General features: G+C 39.0%; 1 protein-coding gene across 3 annotated transcripts in view; it reads right to left on the reverse strand.

The window, feature by feature from the left end:
- Positions 1-24,370, reverse strand: part of TBC1D1 (TBC1 domain family member 1) — a 117,642-nt gene that overhangs the window by 21,423 nt on the left and 71,849 nt on the right. For 2 of the 3 annotated variants that reach the window (XM_082315163.1, XM_082315164.1), the window contains exons 12-15: positions 23,582-23,871; positions 17,923-18,062; positions 5,553-5,738; positions 872-1,033 (exon numbers count right to left, since the gene is read on the reverse strand). In XM_082315163.1, coding sequence (XP_082171289.1) covers positions 872-1,033; positions 5,553-5,738; positions 17,923-18,062; positions 23,582-23,871 — 778 coding nt within the window. Of the gene's footprint in view, positions 1-871; positions 1,034-5,552; positions 5,739-17,922; positions 18,063-19,235; positions 19,356-21,731; positions 21,891-23,581; positions 23,872-24,370 lie in introns of all 3 variants that reach the window. The other variant, XM_082315165.1, reaches the window with a different exon arrangement.

Genomic DNA, 24,370 nt, shown 5'->3' on the forward strand with positions numbered 1-24,370 from the left:
ACTTACCTAGTCATCTTAAACGGACAATTTGGTTTAACTTGCTTGAATAATTGCATACAGGCAGGTGCAATATTTAAAATATTAAACTTTGCTAGTGGAGAATTCTTGACGCTTCCTTTACACACTGGAAAGCTTTGTATAGAACTATAAAAAGCTCCTTGGAGTAGCCATCTTCACCATCAGCTACATACAGCACTCAGCATAAGGCTTTGGGTCCAACCATGCCACAAGTAACATTGAGTAATAACCCAGTTTCTTAGAACATTTAAAAAACATCCTTAGGTTATATTATTTTTGACGCAGTGGAGAGAGGGGCTGGTTGCTCAGCCCTGCCGTTGTGCGGAAGGCTGTAAGTGGTGTTTGCAGGTACAATGCGTTGTTGAACTCAGAAAAAAGGCAGTTCTACAGAGATATCCCTGTATACTGTTTGCATACACACACACTACCCGGGCTGGAACAGAGAATTTCCAGATAATAGTGCAGACAGTTTCTTCAGTTATTTACACAGTCATTTCTTTGGCATTATCCAGGCTTTTTTCTTTAATTATAACTTTTAATTTATAAAATCAGATTGCAACAATTGTAATTCATTGAGGTACTGTATGAGTCTGCTGTAAGGACAAATGTCATTCAAAAATGAATACCGAGTACTGTAACCCCAGTAATACAATTGCAGCTACAGCTGAAAGGGACTGTTACTCGCACACACATAACCACAAAGATTCTGAACATTCTTACTTGTTCAGTCAGCAACCTGAGTAACAGCTCTAGTGAGAATCTGGTTATAAGGAGTGGCTAAGAGGTCACCCTACTCCTTTTCTAATACAATTTACATGCATTTCAACAACTCAAAATAACAAACTGTGCTTACCTTGCCCAACAGCAGAGTGTATTTTTTCCACATCAAATTTAATCTTTGACCTTCCAGGTGTACTCAACATTTTTTCCCAAATCAAAGTTACATCTTTTAAGCATGGTGTGATTTCTTCATAGTCAAGTTTCAGACGTCTGTTCTGCAAATTGTTTTCTGAAGCTAGGAAGTGATATCATGAATGTATCAGTTAATACTGTTTACTATTAATTTACCTTAGAACTTCATCATGTAATCCACCTAAAATTAAACCCTATTAATTCTGAAACATTACATGTCTAAATTTTTGTGATTGTGGGGTGTTTGGGTTTTTTGTTGTTGTTTTGGTTTGGTTTGGTTTTTTTTTTTAAGATATTATACGCAATATTAGCTGTGTTTGGCCTGTTAAATTAAGTTCCTTACAGCTCGTCAGCTCTTAAATCAGAAGAAACATGAGAGATAATGACTAATGAAATAAATGCAAGATTTTCCTAACAGGATTTTTCAGTTTCCCAGCTCTTAAAAAGAATTAGTGCAGAAGACCTACACCAAATAAAAATACAGAACCAATATATTCATCTATTTCTTATGCATACAGCTCCATAATAGTACAGAAAATTTCAGAACCCTGAACACAAACAGGACTATAAACAGTATATATACATGAGGCTCTCTTAAAGTCTTCTCTGAAGAAATCAGAACAAGGGTTAATGCATAAGTCAGTCTTAAATAAGACATTTTAGATCATCAGAGCTCCTGGAGCAGAGATGCACTGCAGTATTGGTGATTTTCTCAGATTACAATTTATAAGAATACTGCACTGTATCTTCATGTGTTATCTACAAGGGATTAAAAAAAAAATCAATAGCTGGGAAAGCATCAAAAAACCATGGCAAAAATGAAAATGAATTCTGTAGCTGAGTGTTAATTCCAAAATTTAGAAGTGGAGTGAGAATTTCAAAGGGACTCCCGGCAAAGCTTTTAAGTTTTGTTTCGACGGGGGCTTTTTAGTACTAGAATGTACCTGGAAAAAAGGGTTTATTAATTGCATTCACATCAACTAAATACTAAAACACCTTTTGGGACAGTGGATGAATTTGTGCAGGTCACGAGACTGAAAAACCAGATGTGGTCTTTCAGCTCAGATGGAGAAAAAAGGTGCAGTGCAGATCAGAAAGGTGTCAGACATCTATTCCTAAAAGGCATGAAATACTGAAAGAAAAGGCTATAAGGAAACCAAGACGAAGGTACAAAGAAAGCACTAAGGAGTGACGTCGTCTCTGGTAAGTCTATGGAGAATTGAAGAAAATGGGTATTTCAGTTTTTTTAACTGGGCTGTAATGTGGCTGAGGACTCAACACACCTAATTCCAGGACAAGAGTCCTGGGATACGACCAGCAGCTCTCTACTTGCAAAAATGAGCAGAGCACAGGTTCAAAAGGCATAAAGGACTGAAAAGGTTCTATAGTATTAAACAAAAATTAAAAAATACTTCTCCTCAATAACACCCATTGAGCAAATTACAAATAACACTATTTGGAACATGTTTATGAAAGTGTTTCATGAAGTGACCATGATTTTTAATTAAGTTGCCATGATGTATTCACAGTACTTCATTGTTGTGATGATGCATTACTGTAATGCTAACAAGATACACTCACTTTGATGACATTCTGCCATACATCATAAGCCTACTGCTACATTTGATGATTTCACAGTATGAACACACAAGATCATACTCCTATGCGTGACAGTCTTGAGACAATCTATGTTAAAAGGATCTTACCTTTTGTTAGTTTAACTCGCCATTGTTTCTATGTTCAACTTGTTTATATAAATTTACTAAACAGTTAAAAGTAGCCTGAAATTTACATGGCCCATAATGACACTAAAATGCCAATGCACTAAGCTCATCTTGTTCTGAGATCTGTATCTGCAATCAAGGTTTTTTAGATTATCAAATTCTGAAAGCTGCAAAGTGTTAGCTTGTCCTGTACTCCCACTGGCTAAAACAAGATTCCAGATTTTGAAAATGGAAAAAGAAAAGAAGTGCTTATGTTTGGAACGTGTCCACCTTACCTCCTTATCCTGTAGTTGTTTTCACATGTGAATGATTTCATTCAGTGAGGTTATGCATGTGAGTTATGATGACACCTAAGTGTCTGCAAGATCTGGACCTCACAGTATTTACTTTTAACATTTTCTAATTTAGTTTTTGACTTTTCACTTCAAAGTAGTATATTTAATTTTAAAACATGACTTTGGCTGCAAGTGTACTGACACACACTTTACCCATCCTGATATAGACAGCTGTAGCTTAATTTTACTCCTTAGGTTTTTTTTTATTCCTGGTTTCTTGTGGCTTTTGATTTTTCCCTGTAGATTATATTCAGTGTTTAACCATAGAACCATGTAATTACAAGCATTGACAGCTTTATTGTAGCTGTGTGTCCACACTGAAAGTGACTCTGTGTATCTAACTGTCAACTTCTTCACATTTTCTTCAGGTCAAATACAACATATTTATGTATTAGAATATTAAAAAAAAAAAAAAATAACCAACACGGGCAGTATTGTATGAGGATAACTTAAAAATGGCATTTAAGTTTCAGCTTATATGAAAACAAACTCAGAGAAATCATTCAATATTCCACCTCTTGCAAACAAGTGTCTTCTGGTGCTTGGCAACTTTTCAGTCTTTTCAGACTTCTCTGCTTTATTCAGTCATCTTATGCCACATGCAAAAATGTGACTGTCGGAGTGACATGCAAGGACTGAGGAGAGAATATGCCTTTATCAAGAAGCTTATCTTAGCTACTGACACTACCCAATTCCCAATATCACACTTAAGCATTATCAGTAAAGATGCAACATGCTGTACATTTAATTTTAATTTTTTGTTCAGTATTGAACAGTAGTACTCTGAGAATTATTACTGCATGTAAAATATTTATTTTTACTTCACAGAGACAAAAGTATCAGAACATGTGGCTTTACGTTACAGAGCTGTGCTCACTGGAGCATGGTCACCTGTTTTTTCAAGTACTGACTCACCATCTGAGCTCTTCATGCAGCAGCTACCTACGACAACTTCCTTACTCCACAGTCCATACTGCACAGCCTGGGTCTTCAGTCATTCCAACGCCCGCCTCATTCATTCACTAACTACCTTCAGACATGTTCATCTTAGTGAATTTGTGACAGTTTTGCAATTGTTTCTTTTGGGCAGACAAAATGGGAACAGCTGATTAAACTTGTTAAAATTTTTATGGATATTAATGTCCTGCAGTTGCCAAAAACTTGACTGCAGGCTGTAGGTTCAGATAACTTGAATACAACATAATTTAAAAAAAAAATCAGGAGTATAAATACACGAAACAGAGAAAATTTATTTCTAAATGCTAGGTCCCATAAAAATTCCAAGTTACAGAACAACTTGATAGGAGCTCATTTATGACAGCACTGCTCTAAGCTGAAGGGATTGTAAAAATCATTGCTCTCGGTACCTCTTTCTCCAGATGGTCTTGGCCCCTTAGCCAAGGGCGTTGTATATTTGGTATCCATTGCCGTATTTTATTTTACTGGATTAGCAAGCACATATGCTGGGAACATGCCTGTCACCTGTGGGGTTCTTAGGAAATGCAGGTATCAGGTGTCCTTCAGATATCAGGGTTGAAATAGGAGAGCTATACTACTAGGAGCAAATAGCCTACAATGTCCAATGTCTGAGAGAGGTGCTTTCTCCTTCCAGCCAGCAGCCCAAGTTTAAAGAAGGACTTCATGTTTGGTATCTTGACCTTTCCACACGCTTGGGCCCTTTCGCTACACAGTTGTTCTTCCTGTAAGACAATCCTTCCTCAAGTTTACACAAAGGCAAAGAAGAATTGCCATTTTCATGCCAGGTACCTCACCCCTTGAGGATCCAGGTGCCTACTCCCTGCCTGAACATCTAAAATCAGTCAGATAAACACTTCTGTCCTCATCATTCATATCTTCAAAGGAGCAGTTCTCAAGGGCAAACACTTGTAATTCTGTATACAGCTGCTACAATAAAATGTGTATTTTTAATCAACTGCATTTTATGTGTAAAAATTGCCACCACGACAGATTTGTTGCAGCTATCCATTCAGCCACAGAAAAATATTGGTTAAGAACAACTGCAAATTCCAGTTCCTCAAGCTCCTTCTCATCACCTTTCTGACTGATCTAAGTCACTACTGCTCCATACAAACCTTGCTTGCACAGTGTATGTACACAGGCAGGCACCCATAGAAGTCCACAACCAGCTCCTTAAGAACTTCAATTCAACTTCAAGACTGGTTAAACAGAACATTGCAATGACCAATACTTAGACAATGACCTATGAATACGAATGTAGAAAAGAAGTCAGTTCATGATAGTGATTGTGCTGAATTCCTTGTCAGAGCTTCTAGACACCAGACTAAAAAACCCAGCCATGGTAAAACTAAAAGAATACCCATTAAGATCAAGTAAACAAATAATAAGGTGAAGTGATTAAAAAAAAAAAAGTGTAAATTGTGACCTACACTAATGAGAGCTGAGGAAGATGTTGCTAAATGGATTTACCTGTATGTTGCTAAAATGTTTCATTAAGGCTTGGTCCAATCCACAGCCAACGCCACAGAGCAAACCAAAAAGTGAACTAGTATTGCAGTAGGGTGTAACCAAGAACTTCACCAACCTTGTAACTTCTGGTTTTCCTTCTCCATTCTGAGGAGCAGTATCTGCTGAATAATGGCTTTCTTCCACAACTCGCGAAGCTCACGGGGTGTCCGTTTCCTTTCTTCTTTCACTGGCCCAAAGGGGCCATCTTCACACACTGGTTCCAATGGGGATCTCGGTGGAAGTTCTCCCAATTCAGAGTAATCTTTAAAAGAGAGAAGCTGTTGTGAACTACTTAAGATTTCATAAGTAGGTGAACGAAGGGACACATTTTCAAAGATTGCATATATATATACATACATATCTACATACACACACACATATACATACATATATAGGAGGTAGCAATACCAAGCAAGGTTTCCCAAATGACAGTTTCAAGCAGATTTACAAGCTGCTTCTGAACAAGAATCATATGGGCCAAAGCCTGGAACATTTTTTTCCTATAACCTGATAAAAGCATTGTACCATACACCAAGACCATGCTAATTACAGCTTTACAAAGACAGAAAAAGGAAAAGGCAAGTTTGAGAAATTGCAAAAATACAACCCAGAGCTGAAACCTGGCGTGACTCAAATAGCAGATCAAATCAAATATAGCACCCACATAATTTAAAGAATAATCTCTAAACTGTGTTTAACAAAAAAAACACACACCCTTAGCTGCACAAACACAACACCACCTAAGGCCATACAATGGGATGATTACCAGTTCTTAAAGTAAACAGCCAGAAAGGGAGACAGGCACCTATGACATGTTTGCTCTCACTTCTAATTTTAACCATGTCATAACCTTCTGCACTTTTTCTTTTGGCTTCTGCTGGTCTACCACAAAAGGTATCTTTTTGTCAAGCATGCAAGGTAATTCTAAGAAGACTGAAAACACTACAAAAGGAAATGAACATCAAATAAATCTCAGGCAAATGGAAAAATCTTTTCTGTTTAGAGAAAGGGTAAACAACATTGTTTTTAATCAAGTTCTCAACATAAGAAGCATAAGTTCTTATACTTCGTTTTCTTAATGCCTGCTGCAGTTTCACTTAATTTTATCATTTTATACAGCTTCTCTGAAGGCTCAATAGTCTTTGATATAACCTGTATCTAGAAAAAAAATTACTCAATTCACCACCTTTAAAATGAATGGTCAAAGCCACCCATCTCTTCCTACCAAATCCCAAGCGCAAAGCCATCGCAACAGCACTTCTCCTTCAGCCAAACTGAATGGCTGTGGAACGTCTCCCTGAGGACAAGCTGACCAGTTATGCATGCAAGAAAATATTTTAAAATCAGTGCAACAAAAACCGTTCCCCGGACTCTTCAGCCAAGGACAAGTACATCTGTGCATGCTATTTCAAACAGCTACTGGAGAAGGGACGCTCCTGAAACTATTATTCTGCGTGGTAGCTCAGTGGTCCATTTCTTTATCATTGGCTAGCACAGTGATAAAGATTTTGAATTAAACACACACACACACACACATTATCTCATCCCTACAGACTAACAAAATAGCAAGGTTTTCACCCCTTCAGAATCTGCTCCGAAAGCTTCCTTATATTGACTCACACGGTTCATATGCAGCTATTCTTTTCTTGTTTGTTCAAAGGCACTCGCACAACTAAGCTCAGATGACTAAATAAGAATGGAAATGTTCACAGCTGTTGGCTTCTGCTTTTCTAAGTTTTGCCACTGTCAATCTTTTCATCTCAAAGAGTCAGAGACAAATAGGGTGGGTCCAAAACCACCTGTTTCCGTATACATTTATTTGTTTGTTACCACAGTTAAATTCAAGGGCTAAAATATACATATAAAAATAAATGCAACATTTTCAGCTAGCAGCACAAATTAAACCTTTACAACTTGCACTCTGGATATAAGTGTGGATACCCACACTTTCGGTATCCACAGGATTTCACAGAACAATGAACTTCACGAGAATGTGAATTAGGCAAAGGACAAATTTCACACTTTAATGATAATCACCATTTGTTGCAAAGAGAAGTAGGAAACACTGACAGAAGCACTCAAAAATACAGCTGGTTATGAAAAATATCAATACAATGAAAAAAAAGTAGTATAAACCTTAAAAGAAACTGGGAAACATTAATTTGATTTTTTTTCTTTACAAGTAAATGGAAAGACTTCCATGGGCTAAGATCTGCAATTATAAAAGAGGTTTAGGTAAATGTCATCAGGTAGAGAAGGAACACACACTTGATAATCCTCAACTTGCATTGACAATTAAAGCAAAATTATTTTGATTATTGGTTTTGATGCACACACTATACTGTAAACAATGTTCTGTACACATAATAGCTTTCATGCTGATTTTTCTTAGTGCATACTAAAGAACATTATAAGGGAAATGCTCTTAAGGATAATGCTGGTAGAACTGCCTTAATTTGCTTGAATAAAATAAAATCATAAAAAAATAAAAATACCATCTTGAAGGGAAGTTTTTCATTTTCTCTTAAGGCTGCATTACATGCACAAATAACATTTCCATAAGAAAGAGGAATTAACAAAAATGGTCACCAAACATTAACACAAAAAGTGAAAGTGATCCAGATAAGTACACCCTTATCCACTGCACGCCATCTGTAGTCTATTCACTTATTGCATTCTTATAGCATCCAATATAGAATGCATGTACATCTTGGGGGAAACAAATCTCTTCTCACCCTACACATCCTCTCAGTGGTTTATGGATCTCCCTTAGAGCCAGATATGTATTCCGGTTTTATGCATGTATATATGCATGTATGTGTTAGAAAATATCAGACTACCTACAGAGACAGTTTATGGTTACCCACTTGCAAAAAAACCAGGCTGCCAAAACATATGCAAGGAAATGGATTACACACATTGCATTCCTAAAGCATGAATGAACATATCCAAGACCTAAAATCTTCCTGTTTTTAACATGCACATTCTACTTTCTCAGTGTAAATTTTGTGGATTGATCTTCAAGTACCAACTTAACAAAATATCACCTTATTTATTAGAGATGTTACTCACTTCTCGTCCTCCAGTGACCAAACTTACTGTGGCAACACTTGAACCGCTGCAAAGCACTAATTACTCAAGTCCATGGTCCTGCTTCCATTTAGGCTGAAAATTTCTTGTCTATTACTGACTAATCTGATAAGATCAGTATTCACTAATAGAAATTTAACTGACAATGCTTAAGGCTATAAAAGAAAACAGAAAGGTTACAAAATTCTATAGGTTGAACAATTAGTATTATCAACCCCACCTCTAATTCTTCTGTGGAAGAGTCCTAGGCTTGATTTTGCCTTCCAAATGGCAGCTCCTTTTCTATCCTTCCTTTCTTCTTATCACTTGCGGACACTTAACAGAAAGTCTAAAGTCTACTCTGATAAAGTGCAACACATTCACAACCTGCCTTCCCTCCCATCTCCATGCTGGCAAGTAGCAGGAGGTATAGAAACCAAAATGAACCTGTTTAACTGCTCAGGTGGCTTGTCTAAAGTTTACAGAGTTGCATCAGCTGTTTGGCTGGTAAAGGAGGCGGGGGAGGTGGAATGTGCAGGCAATCCCTCAAAGCGAAGTGAAAAACCAGACATTTGGTAAGTCAGCACTAACCCATGTCCATGAATATGCAACAAGGTGATGGACAGACATGCCACTCAGCTCCCAGCTCCAGAACAGACAAGAGCAGAAATACTGTAACAAGAAACTGAGTATTTCATTATTATGCAGAACCGATCTGGAGGATAGCAGAGAAAGCAAAGATAAATAGCAGAGCAATTGAACTGTACATAACTAGGAGCTCATGTTCCACCGAATCAAACTGCCGTGTGTTAAAATCCAAGTAATGCGCAGCCTTCAAAACCTTTATGAGATTAGCAAGTGCACTTAAGCAGGATCTGAACACTTCAGCACACACTGAAAGACTGCTTCCCTGTTCATCTGCCAACCTCATCAGCTTTTGTTGACTCCTGTTCCACATTTGACCTGTACTCCTTTCAAATATGTTGCTCCCTTCCCACAAGCTTCCACATAAAATTCTACCTCCACACATGGTACTTCTACAAGCCTACCACACTTCTACTCTTTAAAGTTCAGGACTGGGCAAGTTGACTTGATAACTATTATTATACTTTATCAACACACAGGTTATTTTCCATTTGAAGTTCATACCTTGACTACCCTTTAGAATTACTCTTCGGCACAATGCACTTCTACAAGTCTGTGGGTCCAAACTAAGTATTCCTTGAGAAACGGTGTACTTCCAGTGCCTATGAGAACTTGTGCAAGGTAACGAACTGCAGATGAAACTACTCATGAAGCAGATGGAAATGTTGCACAAATGTACTAGTGCATCCATACGTACCTCACAAGCACTGCTCTGATGCTCCCACCACTTATACTACCCAAGAAAGGAAAAGGCCAATAGGAACAATGGACCGAGATGGAATTTGTACAGCAGATCCATTCATTAATACTCAGCTCTTTGGCTTCACATGGCAGTGCTTCAATCCTAAGATGCAGAGTATCGCTACACTCCAAAAGAATCAACAAATGCATTACACAAAACCCTCATGTGTGAAGATGACACACAAAACAAAGTACAAAAGATTGTGAAGAAAGCATCACAGTATACTGCTACCAGGGACCACACTAGAGAAAGTTTGTACATTAAAAGGTGGTGATTGACTGCAATAGTAATTAAAATAGACGGTATTTGACTGGTAGTGATATAAACAGGAAATTTCACTAGCTCCAGAAGAAGCTACAATGAATATCGAGAATTTGCTGGGACCTGTGGGAGGACATTAAAATATTCCAACATTGAGTTATTAAAATGTCGCCTTAAACCTTATTTTTTAGGAAATTTCATTTGTAATTGACTAGAAAAAAATTAATTGATCAATAGTTTCTTATTCAATCAATCTCAGTATTAAACAAGGCTTTCCAAAAACAAGAAGAAAAAAAGGAAGCCCACTAAGAGAAACCACACACACAAAGCAAAAAACGATAGAAGTGACAAACCCACCTAAAAGCCTAAATTTTAAAAACATTCTTTCAGAAGAACTTAGTCTAACCAACCCCAAATACCAAAACCAAGATAACAGGATTCATCTTTGACTAGTAACCGCAACACTTCATGTAGAAAAGAAGGACTTGTTTTATTTTTATAGGAAGCTACTAGAGAGGAGGCTCAAATATAATGCATTACCACCGTCCTCACCATGGAGTTGTTTACACATGCCTCTCTAAATGCAGTGTTTACCAGTCACATCTGCTCTCCAGGGTTAAGAAGTCAGGCAAGATATGGTGAGAATGTGGATGGAAGAATTCCATTAAGCATTTTATTTTCTGCATTGCCCTATTTTTCTTTGTTGCATTTTAAACATTACAAAATTCAGCTTAGCAAAAAAACAAGAGAATTTTCAGTGTCATGTAACATTAAATTGCCTAAAAGAAAGGACTTTCATAACATCCTTAGTTCTCTTCAGATCTTTGATTCAGGTAGTGCAACACCTTCTTTCATACATGATACAAAATTAAAGAGGAACTGGAAACTTCTGTACCCAAGGATATAATATTCCTATTAGTTTACACAAATGTCTGGAATATTTGACTTCATAACCAAACGTGGTGACGTGACCAGGAGTCGTCTGTTACCAGAAAGCTTCAGATATGGAATCACAAGAAGCAACAAGTTCTTCTAGTCTGACATACAACTTAAGGCAATGGCTGAATGAGGAATTCTTGAAAAATTGTGTATTTCAATACAGTTGATTAAAATCAGCTCTGAGAGATGCTTTGGAGTTTGATTTTTCTTTTAAAGCCAAGAGCTTCTTAAAAAGTAATCACTACCTCCAAATTCACCCCATTTACTAATATTATCAAGCCCTGAGAAATAAATGCCCTAATATTTCAACGGGCACAGACGCCGTCACACAGTATATGGGGTACTTAATCCATATAGCCAAGCTCCTATGCTGCAAATCAAGATTATGAGCATATACGTGCTCTGAGAGGGACAGAACTGGGTAATCAACTCTAATCAGCTGGCTTTATTACAGCATTTACAAAACTAGTCATTAGTTAATTAATAATAATTTTGTTGCAAAAAAACCACCCATTAAAACAGTATTGGAGGACACATTACAAATAATTTACACCACATGAACATTTTAAGTATAGAATGCTAAAGTAACAGTTTACAGTATTTGCAATACTACTACAAAATTATTTAAAAAATATTTTTGCTTAAATAATGGAAGAGATATAACCCTCGCCACAAAGCACATAAACAGATAGGTAGGTGCTAACTAAAACTGGTTTTAAGAATAACAGTTCTTCAAATCCAAACTTTTCTTCAGCACTTAAGATTTAACAGTTTGCTACCTCTGTCTGCCAGAGACTGAAACCCAATTCATTTTAATGAACGAATCAAGTTTTTTTTTCCTGTACAGAGATACTTGTACTTTCTAAAAGAATTTTTTTCTGCAAGTCAAGTTGTAAAATACTATGTAGTTGTTCTGTCTAAAGTTCCGGTTTTTTATCTGAATCTATTTTCTGAGTACTGCTAAGCAATACCAAGCATCTCATTCCTCCAAACTGCAATTTCTTTCACTGTTCAACATGTAACTCCATCCCACTGCTCACCTTAAAACAAATCACCCATTCTCCAACCTAAAACTGACACAGCTGTTATAAAAATCTTGCTGTCTACTGCCAACAGCACTCCCACAGCAAGAAAGCTCACAACAAGCACCATCACTTTCCCACCATTTACTTCAGAAAACTATTCACACCCTCTTTAAATCTAGTACTTAACTTTACTCTGCTGGGAGTTTCTAACAATCTGCAAAACAGTTCTCCCACTATGACCAATTCTGAACAGTCAATATGTGAAAATTGTAGTGAAAATAGTCCACTGCACAGAGATTTGTAGATGCTGAATAAAACTATGCAAATATCCTGCTGCACTGCAGCACAAGGTGAAGTTTCATGATCACTCTGCACTGATATGTGTCCTGCTCCTGAGCAGGGTAAGAGCACCCACCCTTGGCTTCCAGACACGTGTCCCTGCTTGCCTCCCTATGCCTGCCCAAGTGCTTGTGTAATACCGCGAGTGGGACTAGAAAACTGTTGCAACTGAAAACTAATCACCTCTTTTGAGTGACCCCACACTTTGGCTGATTTAAAATGATCATCAAATTGTTCCTTTCACCTTTTTACCAGTGAAGACAGAAGTCCTAAACCATTTGCATAGCCACAGAATGGGGCTCTTGTTAGAGACTCTACAGAAGTATGAAGATCTGGCTGCAAGTAGGGTGGGCATGTAGGTATAAAGGTAAAAATCAAAGAACTGAAGAAACACTTTTATTACTTAAAATGTTGAAGACAGTGAGTGGGAGAGCCAGTATGAATTTTGTGTACTCATATATAGAAAACAGGCCAAAAAAGCTTTAGAAAAAGAGATTAACGAAAACCTTCTTTCAAAAGAAATACAGTACTGTAACAGATCAAAGTGTGATCCATTTTGTAAGTGACCTGTGCTCCTCTTTTTCCATCTCTCCACTCTGCAGGATACAACACTCATTCCAGCCCACAAATAAAAAAAAAAGAAAAATATCAGAGGACAAGACACTGAGTGTGTCTCAAGGTGGTGGTGAGAGAAACGCTGCCCCCCAGTGCTCCACACCACCCACAGCAGCACAACCGTTCCTTGGGAATCATAGAATCATAGAATCGTCAAGGTTGGAAAAGACCCTTAAGATCATTGAGTCCAACCGTTAACCCATCACTGCCAAGTCCATCTATACCATGTCCTCGAGCACCACATCTATCCGTTCTTTAAATACCTCTAGGGATGGGAAGCGGCAAACAGCAGGAGATGAGGTTGGACATTTGAACTGTAGCTTGCTACAATAGAACTAGCATAAGTCAACCCTGCAAACCTCCAGCTACCAGCTGGAAAGCAATAAAAATCTCTACAGATCATTTCACCTATGCAGAAAATCCTTTCTAGATCTCCAGACTGGAGATCAGCCTCATCTTCAGGCTCCCCAGAGCCTGGGTGTCCTGCCAGGCAGCAAATTCCATAATGCTTCTCCAGTGTGCTTCATTGTAAAGTTATGTATAGAAGCAGGCGAAAATAGTGGGGAAAAGGGAAAGTGGCAGCACCCACAAGCAGTAGGTGGCTGGAAGAGGGCCTGCACATGGGACATTGTTCCCATAACAACCAAAAGTAATGGTGTCCTGTACTGCAGTCTTTCTGTTGTCTCAGAGCCCTCACTTGCCTGAGCGTGGCTGCCTTGAGTCCAGTCATCAGCTAAGGCAGGAATCTCAACCGGCAGGAAAAAATGGCTTTCTAGTGTATCTATTTGCAATATTTTTTTAAACTCTACTGATTTAGGACTGTTTTTCATTTTACTCCTGAACTAGTAAGAAATAAACACCCTCCATGTATAATAAAACCCTTCTTTTAAATAATGGTGTCTGCAAAACAAACAGTGTGCTCTCTGTCTGGTAATACATGCTGCAACCACCAAAGCAGAGCCAGCCGTCGTTTCTCTCTAGCTGAGCTACAGGAAATGAAGTTTTAGCTCAAACTACTTATGAGCACCTCCTAAAGAAGTAAAGGATCCAGAAGTTCAAGACAGAGGGACTCAAAGAGCTGTCAGCTTCATGTGGGAACTCAGGACACTAGACATCTCTCAAGTTCAGAACCTCATAAGATTAAGCTCAAACTTTCTGGAAAAGCTATGTACCAGTCGTCTGGGTTTTCTTTCTTTCTTTCTTTCTTTCTTTTTTGAAAACTTTTAGTAAATACACCTTCATATCCTGCTGTGTTAACCACACAGAGTGGCGATGAACGTGATACATCTTGAGATTCAGCTCACCACTTGCCTATACAAACGGAATTGCAAATGTCAGGATCTAAATCTTTCTGTATGTATAAAGCTTAAAGTTGTGTCTATTTCTTGTGACATCTTACACATGCATATTTACTGATTACAACCCAAAGAAGCTACAGCCACAGAGCGGTTTCATTTTGTTGACAGTGCCTGCCCACACGTGGTCAAAGCAACACGTAGTTCAGGCATACTGGTGGATTTTATGTTTAATACAAACTTTAGTAAACCAGCCTATGCTAAACTTGAAAAACTTTATTATCTCTGACTCACAGAGATCTGGGTCTCTTGGTTGGCTGACTTACCAACTTTTAAAAAATCCCTAGCCTTTTTTCTTACAGCTCTCCTGAAGTGGTGTGTGGGCTACTGAACGGAGAAATTGGTCAGTGGAGTCACAGTCTATGAAGAGAAACTCATTAATGTTCCCTTGCTTCCCTCTCCTCATGCTTACTTTTGCAGAACATGACAAAACATGTTATCTTTAAAACCTTCTTTGCCCTCTGTCCAGTTTGGCTGAAATTGATCTTTTGGTGATACATCAGCTGTTTGCATAAATTCTGTTTCCAAAGGAAATCGGTCTAAAAAGAGCGAGAAAGACTTTTAAAAAAATAAAAAAACAAGTACAGGTAACTTATCAAACCCATAAATCCCATTGCATGTGCTGCTTCTCCTTCAGAGAATATTAAAGAAAGAGGAACAAGATGATGAATGGTAGCAAGTTACATTTACTTTGAACTACAGAGGTTACTAAGTTAACTGTGATGGTGAGTCCAATGTAAGATCATCTGTACAGCAGCTCTCTTAAGGCTACAAAGACCAGATCATGAGTGAGTATCCTTTACTGTTGTGGTGGGTTGACCCTGGCTGGATGCCAGGTGCCCACCAAAGCTGCTCTATCACCCCCCTCCTCAGCTGGACAGGGGAGAGAAAATATAATGAAAAGCTCATGGGTCCAGATAAGGACAGGGAGATCATTCACCAATTACTGTCACGGGCAAAACAGACTCAACTTGGGGAAATTAGTTTAATTTACTACCAATCCAACTAAGGTAACGAGAAAATAAAAACTACTTCTTAAAACACCTTCCCCCCACCCCTCCCTTCTTTCTGCGCTTAACTTTACTCCCAAGTTCTCCACCTCCTCCCCCACAGCAGTGCGGGGGGATGGGGAATGGGGGTTGTGGTCAGTTCATCACACATTGTTTCTGCTGCTCCTTCCTCCTCAGGGGGAGGACTCCTCACACTCTACTCCTGCTCCAGCATGGGGTCCTTCATGAACTTCTCCAACGTGGGTCCTTCCCATGGGCTGCAGTTCTTCACAAACTGCTCCAGCATGGGTCCCTTCAATGGGGTGCAGTCCTTCAGGAACAGACTGCTCCAGCGTGGGTCCCCTGCGGGGTCCCAAGTCCTGCCAGCAAACCTGCTCCAGCGTGGGCTCCTCTCTCCATGGGTTGACAGATCCTGCCAGGAGCCTGCTCCAGCAGGGGCCTCCCACAGGGTCACAGCCTCCTTAGGGCATCCACCTGCTCCCGCATGGGGTCCTCCATGGGCTGCAGGTGGACATCTGCTCCACCATAGACCTCCATGGGCTGCAGGGGGACAGCCTGCCTCACCATGGTCTTCACCACAGGCTGCAGGGGAATCTCTGCTCTGGTGCCTGGAGCACCTCCTCACCTCCTTCTTCAGTGACCTTGGTGTCTGCAGAGTTGTTCCTCTCACATATTCTCACTCCTCTCTCCTGCTGCAAAATGCGCAGGTTCTTCTTCCCCATTCTTAAATATGTGATCCCAGAGACGCTACCACCATTGCTGACTGGCTCGGCCTTGACCAGCGGCGGGTCCGTCTTGGAGCCGGCTGGCATTGGTTCTATTGGACATAAGGGAAGCTTCTAGCAGCTTCTCACAGAAGCCACTCCTGTAGCTCCCCCCACTACCAAAACCTTGCCATGCAAACCCAATACAACTGCCAGAAATGTTCCAGGAGACGCATGAAAACCCAAATGGAAAAACCCAATACTTGTTATAAATAATCCCCCCCCCCAACTCTGAGTTTTCTTGCTCTGTTCATAAATTGAATATGTACATTGGAACAAAAACAGAAAAAGAAAACAAAAGTGAAGAAAAAGGCCAGATATTTTAAATTGCTCCTCCTATTAATAGCACTTCCTGTTTTCCATTTTGGCCACACTTGTATCTCCAACTATTCTGCTTATCCAGCTGTAGGTTGTTAAGATTGTATCTTGTAGCTATTATGTTTCAGAGGAAATACTTGGATAGACAATTTGAAGTTTCTTTTCCTATTTAATATGGGAAGGTTTTGTGGCTTTCAAAACTAAGTAAGACTATTTCCAGTCATAAAAAGATTCATCAAACCTGCGAAAACAGTAGCTTCACAGAACAGCTAAGGTTGAACAGCTCCTTCATCTGCCTTGAAGTATAGGAGAACATTTCACATGTGTGTTTATACAACACGCTCTTGAGATCACTCCGTTTTGAAGCGCACTAAATTTGAGAGGCATCTATGCCCATATACAGCTTACCCCATTGTCAGTCAAAATACGTTGCAAGCAATGCATTAATGACAGAAACGGTTTGGTTATGTGCTGTGTCCGGTTAATCAAGGTCTCTCTTTAAGATGCAAGAAAAACGTCTCAGTGACATTAAGATGGTTACTTTTTACTACATTTACTATAATGTACTGTTCCCTCCTGTTCCCTTATACTTTTTCTTATTTCTTATATGATGACTTTAGAGATCAGTCAGAAGGTAGAACTTGCAGAGCTCAAGCTGTGAAATTCAAACTTTAGTGAGCCAGAGACCATTATCTACAGACACAAGCTTCTCTGAGGCATTCTTGGCCTCAGCATGTGCTGTACTATCTGGCTCACATAAAGCGAGATGCATAAAATGATGCAGCCGGATGCTCATGTGCAGTGATTTTTTTCTAGTCTGTGGTTCTTTAGCTCTACAGAATTTCAGGAAATAAATATGAGAACAGTAGATAACTATGGCTCAACTGGCAAATGACTGTATCACAGACTGGAGCAGTATACACGAGGTCAAATTCAGCCTGGTATGAAATACATGCTACAAAACCCAACTGAGGTCATAAAAGAAATTTAATTCCTTCTGCTAGGCCTGGATTTTTCTAGTCCATAATTCTATACTCCAGCATGGAAAGATGAAACGGAAGCATCGCCTTTTCTTTCTTTGGTGATACATTTTTTTCCCAGAACTCATTAAGATAGTACACATAAAAATAATTTCTTCTCCAGTTAGTTAATTTGACACAGTTGGAACTATGTTACATAGGAAGCTGAAAAATAAAGACTCAACAGCTGATGAGCTTGGCATGACCAAAAAGTCGGTGGGAAACTGCAGAGACAGTACAAACAGAGCATTGGGCAAATATGTCTGCTTGGTAGACAAAATGATCCACACTTCACAGACTACATCCACTAACAACATTCATGGGAGCAAATAAACACAGACTTACCATCATATCGGCTGGGAGAATCACATGCTTTCTGAGGGGTTGCTACTCGCAGGAATATCTGTTGCCTCCATGAATGCCGTCGAGTCCTTACAGGGCTGTCCGCACCAATGGCCTGCTGGCTGTGTTTGGATTCATAGTCGCTAAAATGGCGGAACACAGAACGGCTTGTGAGTAGGTTCCCTGAATCTGCTAGTAACAGTGACACAGTCTTCAGTGAATACAGCAACACGAACCATCAACTAAGAAGTGCAGTGTGCTGCGCACATGCTGGGTCAAGCTCTCAGTGTTAGGTAGGTGAAGCTTGCTTTGTGGCAGCAGGCTTATACAAGGCTGCAAACATTGCTCAGGTTCACCAAAAGGGACTGGCAGTTCTGTGCAATCTGCTTTCTCCAGTTTTAATTTATTTTCAGCTTTCTTTGCAGCAGTGTATTAAACACATTAAAGACACATACACCATAATGTATCTTTACCATTTTGCTATTTAAATGACATCCGCAAAATCTAGCAATTATTCTTAGGAGACAAAAAGAACTGCTGATGCCTTTTATGAGGACACATCAAGGAGTTTTATAAACACTAACTGAACTTCCAACCTTCTGTGAACTGGATATGCAATATATTCCTTCACAACACAGACTTGGAGCAAAACTTTTAACCTTTGTGTTCACAAGTCACCATCTAAAATAAGCAACAAACTTGGGAACAGCGTCCAGGGACCTTGGATGTTACTCCTTTGATGTAATCCACAAACTACATACGGTGGTTTTTATTCAGAATATTAAATGAAATAGCGAACAGCAATGCTGTTTTCCTATTAAAAATCCCACTAATAACTTTTACCCGTTACATCTTTAAACTAGTCATTGCTTTATTCCAGCCATTGGCTAAATGGTTGCATGAGTCTTTGCTGAAGCTGAAAGGGATAAATGAACTTCAATAGCGCTGGCAGCAACTGGGAGGAGCATTTTACAGGCCACCCTCTCCTTCCAGTTTGAGGACACTGACATTGCTTAGGATGAACCATGTATATTCTCTTATCTGAAAACTGCTAATATAGTCCTTTGGCAGGAATAATCACAGAAGTATATCGATGGAAGTTGCATGACCATTACAATATCAAAGTGGCTAAGTTCTGCAATCTTAAAGGGAGAGGAGTCTGGGATAGCTCCATCCTTTTCTGCAATCACATGCAGAATACATGCAAGTGAACTGTTGCACAAATCAGGTTTCGCAAGTGTGAGAAGCATTTGAAATATTTCAGGCAAAGAAACCTTTGAAAAGTTTTACCTTCAGGCTTTAAGAAAGAGCCCTACCTTGTTGTGCTCCTAAAGTCAGAGGTGTTATTTTCATCTACAGGAGCCAGAAATTTTAAGAAATTTGGCACAGAAGAGGAAGAATGAAGCTTTTTCCTTAAGGCAGTACGATAGGAGATGCTGAGAGTGCAGTTGGGAAAAGTACAGTTTAGAACAAAGAAGTATAAATGCACAGAATAAAAATAATACATACTGCTAAGTTTCAAACAAAAAGCAGCTAAATCCTGAAGGCCTGAGTATCAAGGAAACCAAAGTCAAAACTGTAACTGCTAACAAAGTGCTACTTTGAAATACACATTTGTTTGGACAAACTACAAGGTTCCAATATAAATAAATGTACTACGAAGTTATTATTCTTTGCTATATCCCAAGATTTTAAGTGCATGCGTCAAGAAAATTCCTTTAATCTAGTAAGAACTGACGCCAACTTTATCATTGCACGTTTACTTAAATATCAGTTTCAACGATTGACTAAGTTTGGAGGAAAAGGTTAGGAAAAGCTGACACTGATAATCATTGTGCTAGCAAATGAAAAATAAGACTTTGGCAAAAAACATTTTGTAAAGCATTAACAGGGTTGTATTCAGATAAGCTTGGAACTTGTAAGTTAAAAGCTGAGCCTTCTGATGCATCATTTAGGACTGTGGGTCTACTTATGCAACAGACAGAAGCACTAATCAAATTTCGTCAACAGTCTTCTGGCCAACATAATTCTGCCTTCTTTTAAAATAACAAGCCCCCAACATACTCAGAAGAAGGTTAATAGAAGGAAGTCAGAACAACTCAGAAAACAAGAAGTTTCTGCATGGAATGAAAACATAAAAAATTACTTGGCTGATCATACTAGAAGACCTTTTCTCAGCAGAGTACACAAAAGCATGTGAGTAGGAGAATTTACTCCTGAAAAACTAAGTTTAAGAAAGAACTGCTTCTGATAAACCACAATGATACATTTGGATGGCATTCAGCACTGTCTCCTGAAAATGTGAATGGAATGGGGGCATACTCTTGGGTAATAATCATGAGTATGAAATAAAGCTGTTCTTTAGTAGCTGGTACTGAGCCAGAAGAAGATAAGGCTGTAGTATGGCGTGCCCTGCAAACAGGTGTCACTTACAGTTGCATTGTAAATCCATCACAGTTATGTGGTAATTTCACTTACAGAATACAATCAACTTGGGCCGTTTGACTTTATTGATTTAAACTCATTAACCCATTTGATATCCCTATCAATTTCCTTTTTCAGTCTTGTTGCTTAGAGCTTCAATATGGTATACCCTTAAATGACACGGAAAGGGAAGGAGAAGTTGCTACTGTGCATGCAGAATCATTACCAAATCTACTTGGAAAAATCTGCTTTTCAGAATTTAACCTTCAGGATTCAAGTAAGTCTTATTAAAATGAAGAGTAGAGAGGACACTGTAGACTCACATTTCCTCCCGAGCTATACCATACTTCTGAGGTGAAGCTAAATTAAGAGAGACACTAGTTAGTACTCAGCAAATACAACTGAAGAAACTGGTGAAACAAGGTTCTCAGTTTAGTATTTTCTCAGGATCAGAAGAATTAGCACCTTGGGGAAACAGGAAACCTTCACTCAAGAGAACAAAACCAAACAATAAGCAGCAACAGCAATAAAAATTGCTTGCCAATGGCCAGTGACTGTTGACAGTGCTTCCAAGGACATTTGGTCTCATTAGCCTTTTGAGCTAAAATAAGCAGTTTTAGCTCAAAGGGTGTTTCACGGTTAAGATTTTTAGGGAGCTACTTGTTTCAGGTTCTCAGGGAAATGATGAGTTAATGTCCTTTTCTCAATGTTCCCTGTATGTATTTTTGTTCTAAGAAAGGAGGCACAGAAAAGTATCATTTGATATTGCTCAAAGTAACCAAGACAAATACATGAGCTGGTGGGTTGGGGTTTTTTGTTTGTTTGTTTGTTCTTGGTTTTGGGGAGAGTGGGTGGGTGTGGGGTTTTTTTTTTGATTGTGGTTTTTGGTTGGTTGTGGGGTTTTTTTGTATCGGCGTTCCACAGTCCTGCTATTTCTTGCCCCATTTAGTTAACTTAGCCAATTTGCCCTTAATGTCAGGCACAAAAGGATATTAATATGCTTCTGTGTTACCATGAACAAAGCAGAACAGAACTGAATGATTCAGGAGGGACAGAGTGAGCTGGATTACAGGTTCTTGGCAACTTATCCCTCACACAATTTAAGTAGTGCTGCTGTCTGCTGCATAACAACACGTTGCTCTGGAGCAACTGGCTCTAAAGAAAGTCATGTGTCCATGTGTCTGAAAGAATTTTATTTATTAAAACAAAAAATATATAAGTAGCAGCTCTACATTCAGTAGCGGAGCAGTTAAAGAGTTCCCTCTCCCATAAAAATCTACCACTTTTGGTCTATATTAAATTATTTTAAATATTTACACTATAGAGCTTCATATTTATGACATGGTAAAACAAACCCTACCCCAAACTATGTACAAGTGCTAGCTCACCTCTTTTGTGCACAATGCCCACTTTGTTCTCCACTTGAATTATGCCTTAGATATTTTAAAAAGTTGGGCGAAGAGGCCGAGGGATTAAGACGAGCTAGAGTAGGAGAACGTGCAGGTTGACCAGAAGAACTTTTAAATTCGCCGACAGATGTGTTCAAACTGTATAGTGGGATTCCAACCAGAGTGATGGAGTTGAGGTAGCACAAAGAACAAAACACAGTAAGAGAGGAAAGGGGCGGGGGGGGGGGGGAGAGAGAAAAAAAAAGGTGAAATCCCTTCTCTAATCTTTGAAAGGGACCTGACATATACAAATGGGCCATTTCCTATGTTTTTCACAGTTAATGCAGTAACTTTAAGAGGCTGAACACTTTAACCCAATCAGCAAAGTCCCAAATACACATTTACAGACTTCAGCAAGGCATTTCAATGTATGACTAAATTTAAATTCCCACAGAACTGTCAATGACACACCCTTTTCGTCTCCCTCATATGTGCTTCCCCTTGGTTTCTATGATAAAGCCAGGCATATGATCAAGAGTTCTAACGGATGAGAAGTAAAATGCTACATGATGAACTGAATTTATTTACACTTTGGAAACAATTTATGAATTGAGGTAAGCTGTTCAAAACCACTCATAAAATGTACAAGACTTGTTAAAAGCCCACCATTCCAGTGATTTTTGAGAACTTTAAGTATACTTTTCTTCTAAATTTTCCATTTCGCCTGGTTCTGTACATTTGCTATGGAAGGGAAGCAACAGTGATTTCTTTTTGGTTTGAGTTATATGAAGGAGCGGGCACATGCACATCTTACTAAAATTTACATTACCAAACCCAAACAGAAATAACCAAGGAAATTAAAAAGTTACTGAATTTCTAGCTGCATTCCTGTAGTAAGACAGGAACTGACTGAACAAGCAGCTACAAGCATCGGGCAACTCTCATGAAGATAACAGACCAACAACACAAGTCGTAAACTGCACTACAAAAACATTCTAGTATTTTAGAATTAAAGAGGTTCAAAGAAGGGACAAAAAGGCAACCCAGGCTATGTTTCCTTTCAAATATTATAATTCTCTTTTTTCACTGTCATCACCTATTTCAGGCATGTTCATTTACTGCCCTGCCTCCTGCAGGGAAAAATGAGCTGGAATGCATACAGATTTCCTACTGTCTAACTTGTGTAAACGAGCAGTTTTGGCAGTAAAACAGAAGCCTACAGACAGAAATGTTTCCATAGTAATTGGAAAAAGCCAGATAAAGGGAGGGAAAAAAACTGCCATAAAGTTAAGAGGAGACTTTAGAGATGTAGAGGCAGGCTTTTGAAGGAGGATAGCTTGAAGAATATTAGCATGAAAGCAAGCAGTAGCTTGTTTTTGCGAGTAAAATTGACATAGGCTCATTGAAAAGCTAGACAGGAGCCTCACCCCTATCAATGATTAGGCAATTTATGTCGGTTTTTTCTAAAGTCACACATGAATTCACCAACTAGCAAGGTTTTCAGCACCACAATGCTAGCAGATTTTTCTCCATAAACAGACAAGAAGTAGCATTTATACTGCTCGCAGATCAAAACAACAAAAATTACTGAATATTGCTTGCAAAAATATAATTGAATCCCTTAGGAGCAATCCTACACTTAGTTTTGTGACCTATCTCATGTTTTCTCGTCCCTGTGGAGCATGCAGGGCTAAAAGTGTTTTTAAACAGGATACCTACAAAACTCCAAAGAGTGACACACTGCTGCGATACATTTCTTATCCATTAAGAGGACATACCTGGTATGCAATTATCATCCCCAAATATGCCCTCAACAAATGAAATCATAGCCTGCTTTTAATAAGTCTTACTTTCTTTTGTGAGGAGTCTCTGTGCTCACTGAGTGATACCTCATAAGTTTCCTCTGGGGAACAGACGGTGATGTTTCAACAGGTACCAGAGATTCCTGGCTTTCTGTTGGCAAATGACTCAGTGTGTTTGCTCGCCTCCTAAAGCTTTGCTGAGGTAACGTAACAGACTGCTCAACAGGAGGATCGTCTGCGTCGCTGGAGAGATCACCCACTGATCCACTGGTCTTGACAGCATTTTCTGTAGGAAGCATAGGAAGTCTGTCCTTCTCCTTTTCACACAACGGTGGTTCCTAGCAGTGCAAAAAATAAGGTTATCAATATGTGGGTTTAAAATCAGTCTTTGAGGTTGCAGTTCCATGTCATTATTCACATCTCACAGAGGCTTGCTTCAAACTTACACGTTTTTGTCATGATAGCTCAAAGAAAGAATCTTTGATATTTTATGTCTTCGTTATTAATCATTTAGGTCAACAAATCACAGTCTCCATTTTACAGAGAAAAACTAATTCTGAGAGTAATTGTATTTTACAGTATGTTGAGTACAAGTCAGAAGAAATGGGATCAGAACAGAACAGATGGGTCAGGTCTGGGTAACAGTGACAGCAATGAAAAGGCTGGCATTTCAGAGGCCTGGATATTTAGCACCCCATCTAACAAGATAATATTCCTCTTGTCTACCTGAAGAGTCACACAAAAGACTTTAATCCTATGACCAGATGCCTGTTTCAGTCCAAAACCAGGCATTTTCCTTCATTCCCCACCTCATGTGTTTCCTGCAGAGCCAGCCAT

This window comes from Platalea leucorodia (genome assembly GCF_965183815.1).
Source record: "Platalea leucorodia genome assembly, chromosome: 6".
Lineage (NCBI taxonomy): Eukaryota > Metazoa > Chordata > Aves > Pelecaniformes > Threskiornithidae > Platalea > Platalea leucorodia.